Raw genomic sequence first — 10000 nt, forward strand, 5'->3', positions numbered from 1 at the left:
CCTCCTGAAACGGAGCTACCATCCCGTCCATACGCCGTACTAATAACTTCTGATGCAGAGCTGCTAGCTCTAAAGTTCACCGGATCATCACGTCTCTTTCTTTTCATACCTTGGGGGACAGCGTTGTCAAGATCTTCATCAAGTAGATGAAATCCATTTCTGGAATATTTCGAAAAAAACTTCCCAGGAAAGTTTTCTTCCACTTCAGTGCATCTCAGTTCGGCCTTCGACACTGCAGGTAAGATCTTTGTAGGATCTTTAAGTGGATCGAAAATATCAGTGATGTAAGCTATATCTTGAACTTTTCTGTTGATTGTATGCTCGGTATCTATTTTACTTAGTAACCCAAATTGATTCCCTTTCATTGTTTCATCTATCATTGTAATTGAGTGAAGGTTTTCCTTACCTTCTTCTGATAACTCAATGTTTTTTACCAAGAATTGTGGTTTATCATCATCTCTCTCCTTTTCTATGAGAAATCTCTCAGTTTCTTCTCGTTTTACTTCCAATTGCCAACTCTGTTCCTCGGTTTCTGATATTCGTTCTAGCTGTGAAGAGATGGGGGGCTTTCTTTGAACTGAGATATGTGTATTTATAGAACTGTAGCTCGGCTGTTCTGTGCTATCAGGTGTCAGACACTGCTTTAGAGAGAGAGGATATCGACCTCTGAACCCTCTTTCATTAGAACTCAAATCTATCAGATTTTCACCAAGGACCTCGAATTTCCCACAAGTTGAAGAGTTTACTGCCCTTTGCTTATCTTGTACTACATAAGGGTCGTCAATCCCCTTTCCAAAAACATATTGCTGGACATCAGTTCCACTAGTTATATTCGCCAAGCACTGCAGAGAATTATCAGATGAAATCTGATTATTTTCTATCTTTGTAATAATGGCCTTCCACTCCGAGGTTTCCAACAATTGATTCAGGTTTCTTGCCACTTCTTCTTCATCCTATATGAATAAAATTTTGATTAAATTTTACAGACTATACAATGGATTGAGATATTGAAGCAACTATTCATGATCACATAAACGAATATTTTACAGCTATAGTTCATTATCAGTTGACACTTTATCAAGCAATATTAAGCCTAATGTTCATAGGAGGAAAATCGCAAATCTTAAAGTAATATCTATTATTTGCAAGCACTACAAACCGGAAACCTTCAGTAGGGATATAGCATTGGCAAAGCTGAAATGGGTAGTATAAGCTCTTAACCAGGTAAATAAAGTTGGTTGCCATGTAGAGAACCCTCACTTTAACCTTTGGTCTAAGTGCTTGTGCGAGGGGCGAGTCACAACATGTAACTTAAGACTCAAGTCTGTATGATAGGCATAACAAAAAAAAAATCCTGTAATACAAACCCTCAGCTTTCAATAGGAAACGTATCTTATTATTATTATTATTATTATTATTATTATTATTATTATTATTATTATTATTAGCCAAGCTACAACCCTAATTGGAAAAGCAAGATGCTATAAGTCCAAGGGCTCCATCAGGGAAAAATACCCCAGTGAGGAAAGGAAATAAGGTAATAAATAAATGATGAGAATAAATTAACAATACATCATTCTAAAAACAGTAACAGCGTCAAAACAGATATGTCCTGTATAAACTTTTAACAACGTAAAAAACAGATATGTCATATAAACTATAAAAATACTTATGTCAGCCTGGTCAACATAAAAACATTTGCTCCAACTTTGAACTTTTGAAGTTCTACTGATTCAACTACCCGATTAGGAAGATCATTCTATAACTTGGTAACAAATGGAATAAAACTTCTAGAATACTGTGTAGTATTGAGCCTCATGATGGAAAAGGATTGGCTATTAGAATTAACTGCCTGCCTAGTATTACGAACTGGATGGAATTGTCCAGGAAGATCTGAATGTAAAGGATGGTCAGAGTTATGAAAAATCTTATGCAACATGCATAATGAACTAATTGAACGACGGAGCCAGAGATTAATATCCAGATCAGGAATAAGAAATTTAATAGACCTTAAGTTTCTGTCCAACAAATTAAGATGAGAATCAGCAGCAGAACACCAGACAGGAGAACAATACTTAAAACAAGGTAGAATGAAAAAAAATAAAACACTTCTTCAGAATAGATTGATCACCGAAAATCATGTAAGATTTTCTCAATACGCCACTTTTTTTGTGCAATTGAAGAAGACACAGACTTAATGTGTTTCTCAAGAGTAAATTTGCTGTCAAGAATCACACATAAAATTCTAAAAGTCATTCAAATTTAAAGAAACATTATCAATACTGAGAACCGGATGTTGAGGAGCCACCGTCCTTGACCTACTTACAATCATACTTTGAGTTTTGTTAGGATTCAACTTCATACCCCATAATTTGCACCATGCACTAATTTTAGCTAAATCTCTATTTAGGGATTCACCAACCCCAGATCTACATTCAGGGGATGGAATTGATTCAAAAAGAGTAGCATCATGTGCATATGCAAAAAGCTTGTTTTCTAGGCCAAACCACATGTCATGTGTATATGGTATGAAAAGTAATGGGCCAAGAACACTACCCTGTGGAACACCGGATATCACATTCCTATACTCAGGAAAAGATTCCTGTGAGCAAACATAACTTGGTTAACTTACCTGGGAAAACTCAATGAGTTTATGTCTTAAGAGAAGTGAAAGTCATATTTCCTGTCAACCATATAACATCCTTACATCTGATGGTACAGGGAGTTAAAGAATGCTATTATCAAAATAGGTAAGGCGCTGATTGATATATATCTATTTAATATGTTATCCAGATTATAAACATTAAATAATTATTGAAAAAGTATACAATGGGTCTGTCAACCGCTTTGCTCAAGTGATGGGGGTAACAGCTTAACAGCTTTAGATAAATTACAAATTATAAATAGAAGTCACTGTTGAATAGGTTACCTGAATCTAGCGATTAATGCACCTTAAAAGAGGGGAATAAAAAAGTGGAAAAAATCGCCAGATATTCTTGCCATTATCCAGACATGATTCTACTTATCCTGTGAGAGAACTGGGCTCACTACACCACCTGTTGAGGAGCTACACCTCCAGGGACCTGTGGGTATGCTCCCAGAGGTAGTATCAGGGAAGGCTGTTTGAATTTTCCAGTCACTGATCCTTAGGACCTGCAAAACGAAAATATTCTCCCTAAAGGTTAAGAGTGCGCAGATACTCCTGCTTTTCTGTGCTCTCACGCTCGATGGTTCACCCTTCACATCCTCCAGGGGCATAGGAGTGATTAATGAGCTCCCAAAGCCAGAGGGAGGTGGTTGTCTTTGAGACCATTCTTTAAACCTTTCTAGAGCTTAGAAAAAGTCTCTTGTGCTAGGGTGTGGAGTGACAAATCCTTTAGAAGTAGCATCTTAATACCCACAAAGGAAAAAGCAAAAGATTGTTTAACTCTCTAGCCGCTTCCTTAGGGGAGGAAATGCAGAAGGGCATGAATTTATGATTCTTAATTGCTGGGTTGAGTGTTTTCGACAGTAAAAAGAGACCTCCTTCCAGGATGTCTGAGGGATAGAGACAGATCATAAAGTGGGCTACCGCCTCTTATCAATAATCAATCCACGATATTGCCTGATGGCTAGCCATGGATGCCGATTCCACTGATGATGCCTTTATCAGCTCTTCTACTATGTCATCAATTAGCAGTGAGGTAGGTGGAGCATCATTCAGGATGTTGGATCTCTGCAGATTAGAAAGCACTAGAGGAAGAACCAGAAGTGTCAGAAGTATCGGTTGACATTTCCTTCCTCTTTGGAGCAGTCTTCACTTAGTGGTCAGCCACCAAAGAAAATCAAAGATTGCCCTGAGGCAGGAGAGAGATCAGAGCTCTAACTATTAATTCTCTGCATTAGTCTCTTACAATGGCTTTCCACAAGTCTCTCCATGTAAATGCTAGATCTAGACACTAAGACTTCTTCCCTAATGTGTGACCTGGGTGTACTGTTAATCCTTCTGACAAGCCATGCAAGGGAATTTTTAGGAATCTTGTGAAAATCTAAACAGCCAGTAGTCCTGTGCTTTCATGACCTTGTCTTCTTCTTCTAAGTGGCAAATGATGATCATGCATTTGGTGATACTTACATGCATTTTGCAACACCTAACCAGCAGCAAACAAAGAATGCAGAGGAGGAGACAACCAAATGAGGCTGGAGGTAATTCACCTCTTTCTTAATCTTCTTTCCAGTGGTTGAGGATTTCATCACTGTGGACAGTGCCACTTTGTTGGGGATTCATCAACAGGGTTATCATAATGAATCTTGTCTAACACCTCCTTTGCAGAGGGAACTGATGGAAGAGCAACACCAGAAGGCTTTTTAGCTCTGGTGGATATAACCTTCTTCAAAAGTTTCTGCTTATTAGGCACCATCAATCTCAAGAAAAGACCACGACCTAAACAGATCAAAATTATCATCAGGGCACTAAACAGTAATTATAAGGGTTGACAATATGGTTGAGAGATTGGTACGGGTGTATTGGCCCCACTTGCGGAGGAACATAAACCTGTATTCTCAGAACTACTTCCAAGAGTGTGGGAGCAGCTTCCATTCGCCCAACATGTTCCCTAGAAAGAAAATGCATGAGAAACAGTCAGTTTCGTTTTCGAAGAAGAGGAATATGAGCTGAAATCATATTTGGTCTCAATTTTGCTTGCCTTCTGATGTCGAGGAATCACTTTTCTTTTAGCGAACTTTCCCCACTGCACAGGATGCTACTCCGTATACTCCTCACAGGTCAATGACTGCAAAAACTACAATGTAAATAGAGGACCATCGTCCGGCTTACTCATATACCAGCCCGAACGGTGGCTTTTTCTTATGAAAAAGCCATATGTCTGGCTTAGGGGTAGATATCGAAAAGGCCCAAAGTTGCACACTCTGAAAAGAGACTAAAAGCAATCAGTCTAATGAAAAAATCAGTCACACACACAGAGCAGTGTATTTGTGTACTCAACTGCAGCTGAAGTTAAAGTAAGGATCGTTTTATTTGTCAGGTGTAGGTGGCTTACTCATCCCCCAGCAACCAACTAAGTTCACGTTATTAAAAGTCTAATGTCTGCTCAATTTTAGCTGATGTTATACTCGCATTAAAGGTCATGGTTTATTTTTTTTTACGTGTAGGAAAAAAATCCTTCTCAAAGAATACCTGTGATGAAAATGAAAACTAGAAAATTAAACTTGATTAATTTACAGATACCAATGGTATTCAGTATGGTTTTCTATTAATTATCCAAGTTTTTTTTTCTGATCTTGATTTTGACAATGGTATTATGTATGACACTAAACTCTATTCTTTTGATGAAGGCATTATTTAGGTCACTTACTCCCTTACTTCATTTATTTATATGTAAACTATATTAAATGAATCACACAGCAGGTTCCATATAATAATGATACAAAGTATGATGACTGATAAAGTCTAATTTCTAATTTTGAAACAGTTTACCTTTTTGGAAAGAGTTGTTAATCCATTCGTCTGGGATTTAAAGTCGTTAATATCCGAAGACAATAGTAAATCCTTGAAAACAGCAATGGCAGTTAGCGTAGATTTCTGTAGCTAAAAATAAAGATAATCATCTATTCCAGTTATTTACAAAAAGGCAACATGAAATAACAATCCTATTATTCTTTATTATGATTACTTATACTCAAGACGTATTCTGAACTCTGTACATACATGATATCTCTGAAAATTACTTAGATATACACTATAGCACTACAACTGTCTGTCAGTGTAATAATGAATAAACTTTCTCATTCAAGTATGAACTCTTTTCACTATTTTTTTTTTTAAATTTACTACTTTTCATTTCAAAGAAGTAAGCCTCAATTGTGTAAGTAGTACCTGAATGATGGCAGCTATCAAACATTTGTAACAATTTTTGTTATTAGCATGAAACGCTGGCCTACACCTTCCATGTATGATTTCTCTCTTTCAGACAGAAGTTCTACACTTTTATTTCTACAACTATCTATGTCCAAGTGTTATGCCTACTTTTGAGAGAAGTAACAACATACATCAAACATGCATTGCTTACCTCATCTGAGTAACCCATTTCTTCACTTGAAAGTAGATTGTTTGGGTCATGCCAGTCCAGTAATTTGCTCTGCCAGACTTGAGCTTGGTGACGTGCTGAGAAAACTTTATCAAATGTCTGAGCTTCCAACAGTTGTCTTTGTGACTCGAGAAGTGTCAACAGAGTGGATAGCCCCTCAGCAAGAATACTTTTGATGTCTTCAGTCTGTTTCTCGACTTCTCTCTTTGCCTGTTGGTTCTTCGATAACAGTCTTTGTAGTTCCTTGATCAGGGCTCTGTTCTTTTCTCTCATGTCCTTCAGAGCTGACTGTTTTTTTTTATATATATTTTTCAGTGTGATTATCGAACAGCTTGACAGTCTTCTTGATGCACTGATCCTCTTCTAATTTTATTTCGGAAAGGGCTTGGTTAAAAGTTCTAATTTCACACACTAATGGTGGGTAAGAAATCACAAAGCAGCCATGGCATATCCATTCTTTGCAACTTTTGCACCAAATATGTAGTATGAACCATGGTTGTTGCATTTTCCAGCATGCTGTGGAGGTTCATTGGGAGAAACGGATTTCTCTATTTCATAAACATGAAGAATCAACTGTGACCCAGTCTCGTCATTAGAATGTTTAGGATTATCTTTAATAGAAATTTCAGGCAAAATCTTAAATTCATGAACATCCTTGTCACCAAAAGACCTCCTAGCTTTCATGATTTTAAGGAGTGCGTGGTTTACTGGTATTGAGCTGAAATATTTTGAATGAAGATGTTTACCGCAGGTAGGGCATTTGTATTTACCTCCTCCGTAGAATTCAGAAACACAAGGCGTACAGAATGTATGGCCGCAGCGGAGGACTCTAGGCTTCGTCTTTTCTTCTCCCATATGGTCTCCACAGAACTCTCATAAAAATATAGTATCCATTCTAAAAGTAATAAATCCTGTCACCAAAGTAACATTTAAAACCAAAAAAAATTCACGAGCACAGTACCACTAATAATAATAATAATAATAATAATAATAATAATAATAATAATAATAATAATAATAATAATAATAATAATAATAATAATAATAATAATAATAATGATAATGATAATAATAATAATAATAATAATAATAATAATAAAACTGGAATTTGTTATAAGAAATGAACGAGTCCTGTCTAGTTTGTGAAGTCTATTTAAGTCTAAGTCCATTGTTAACATTTGGGAGACTAATATTAGGTTATTGCCCATGCGTTGGTTACAATTACTTTCGGGAGATTTTTGTGTTTTAGAGCGATGCATTTGTCAGCTTTTCTTAACGAATTAAAAGCTTAAAAGCACTTATTCATAGGTTCCCGAAGTAGTTTTATAACACCCATCCCCCACCCATTATCTCTTCACTTCCATCTTGACTTCAGTGTGGGCTGGAAGTCATGTAACACACGATGGGAGGTTTCCCCAAATGATCATGATCAGAAATGCATAAAGCACAAGATATCGACTACTAAAAATTATGGTTCATATTTTAGGGCTAGAAAATAAAGTATTATATTTTTACCGAAGGTAAATGTGTCTGGTTTCAATTCTAGTTTTATCAGAAATGGTTTTATTAATTATTTTGAAGAAAAAATAAATCAAATCTGCTGCAGTTTTCACAACATCAGCACAACAGAGCAAAGGAATACATCAGCAACAGGTGTAAATAAGCTAAGGGTATTCAAAGAGTTAAGTCAGAGTGATTATATGAGAATAATAAAGTAAAAAATAACTACTGCGGAAATGATCCATTTCCAATTAATGATGTAAAAGATGCAGAAAATTTCACCAGACTACAGGAGACCTACTGAAACATGGTAAATATGAGTCTAACACAGGCAGTTTTCCCTGATTGTGAAAAAGTTGCGTGTATCAAGCCTGTGTATAAAGGAAAAGGTGATGCAGACAATTTAAGTTCATATAGGCCAATATCAAATCTGTCGTATTTTTCGAAAATTATTGAAACTGCTGTACACGAACAAACCTAGAAATATCTGAAAAAATCTAATGTCATACCTGATGATCAATCTGCATACAGAGAAAATTACTCCACAGAAACAACAATATTAGAGATAAAAATGACATAACAGAAATTATAACAAATGGTAAGTGTTGCATTCTTGTAATGCTTGATCTAAGTGCAGCATTTGATACTGTAGAACATACATATCCGATGGAAGACCTTAAAGCTGTGGGCATCGTAGAACGAGCACACGACTGGTTTGTGAGTTATCTTGAAAAGCGCAAAGTTAAAGTAGTAATATCAAATGTTGAATCTGAGACAAGAAAACTAACCAAAGGGGTGCCTCAAGGCAGTGTACTAGGTCCTCTCCTGTTTGAAATTTACACGATTGAACTGGCAAATATACTTGAAACTCACAGAGTTAAGTTTAAAATATACGCTGATGATACACAATTCTATTTCCCAATAGAATCAGTTGATGAAGCTAAAAGAAAGATACATGAAATAATGAATGACATTAAGGCTTGGATGTTAACAAAAAAGCTCAAGCTCAATGAAGACAAAAGTGAATGTATTATTTTTGGAAATGAAAAAGATATAAAAAGAATCGAATGCTTCCAAAGAATTGAAATAGGTCAATCGATCATTGACCTTAAGAAATCTGTCAGGAATCTTGGAGTAATCATGGATGATAGACTGACAATGAACGAACATATAAATAACATGGTAAGAAATTGTAACTATCATATTAGAAACATAGCATTTATTAGTAAATACTTAGATGAAAAATCTATGGCCATACTCATTTATCACCACATACTTTCAAGAATTGATTACTGCAACTCACTGTTCTATGGCTTACCAAATCATCAGCTGAAGAAAATTCAGAGAGTACAAAACAGAGCCGCTAGATTAATGAAAGGACTACACAATAGGGATAGAATTACCCCTGCACTAATTAAATTACACTGGCTACCGGTAAAAGCGAGAATTGAATACAAGCTACTCTTACTAACGTTTAAGATACTGAACCAAAATGAACCAAAATATCTAAAAGAATGCCTGAATAAACTAGAACTAGGAACAAATGTTAACACAAGACACATGAGTGACAAACATAGGCTATCTGAACCAAGAACAAATAGTAAATTTGGTGAAAGGGCTTTTAGCTACTGTGCGCCTAGACACTATAATAAACTGCCAACTGAAATGAAGGACCTAAAGGGAGCAATTGAATTTAAGAAGAAACTAAAGACATTACTTTTCACAAGATCATATGATTTGGAAGATGCTACAATCAAAGAATTGTATAAGTTATAATGAAAATGTTTCGTTAGATGATTAATATGGACCCGCCCGAGAAGTAGTTCACTCGACTTCAGTGGAGGGTTGGATTTAAACCCAAAACAAGTAAACAAGTAAGAATAGATTTCCCGGGCATGGGCCGACCACCGGTCATGTGAATGCTAGGCGAACATGTTACCACTGTACTAACCAGGAGAAATTATTTGTTATTGAAAGTTGCTAATTGGGATACAACCGCTAAAGAGTTAGGGCATCTTTTGACTAGCCAGACGGTATTAAAGTGGATCCTTCTCTCTGGTCACGGCTCATTTTCCTTTTCGTTAAACATACACCGAATAGTCTGGCCTATTCTTTCCTAATTCCCCTTTGTCCTCATACACTTGACAACATTGAGATTACCAAACAATTCTTCTTCACTCAAAGGGTTTACTACGGCAATGTAATTTTTCAGTGGCGACTCTCCTCTTGGTAAGGGTAGAAGAGACTTTTCAGCTGTGGCAAGCGGCTCTTCTAGGAGATGGACACTCCAAATCAACCCATTGTTCTCTAGTCTTCGATAGTGCTATAGCCTCTGTAACGTGGTCTTCCGCTGTCTTGGGGTAGAGTTCTCGTGCTTGAGGGTACGCTCGATCACACTATTCTTTTTTTTTCAT

General features: G+C 36.4%; 1 protein-coding gene across 2 annotated transcripts in view; it reads right to left on the bottom strand.

The window, feature by feature from the left end:
- LOC137620115 (uncharacterized) overlaps positions 1-10000 on the bottom strand; it is a 14016-nt gene that overhangs the window by 1252 nt on the left and 2764 nt on the right. The window contains exons 2-4 of one of the 2 annotated variants that reach the window (XM_068350383.1): positions 6069-6997; positions 5477-5587; positions 1-953 (exon numbers count right to left, since the gene is read on the bottom strand). The exon at positions 1-953 is cut by the window's left edge and continues 1252 nt beyond it. In XM_068350383.1, the coding sequence (XP_068206484.1) occupies positions 1-953; positions 5477-5587; positions 6069-6359 (1355 nt within the window). In that variant the 5' untranslated portion in view covers positions 6360-6997. The remainder of the gene's footprint in view (positions 954-5476; positions 5588-6068; positions 6998-10000) is intronic. The other variant, XM_068350384.1, reaches the window with a different exon arrangement.

The sequence above is a fragment of the Palaemon carinicauda genome, chromosome 26 (genome assembly GCF_036898095.1).
Source record: "Palaemon carinicauda isolate YSFRI2023 chromosome 26, ASM3689809v2, whole genome shotgun sequence".
Classification (NCBI taxonomy): domain Eukaryota; kingdom Metazoa; phylum Arthropoda; class Malacostraca; order Decapoda; family Palaemonidae; genus Palaemon; species Palaemon carinicauda.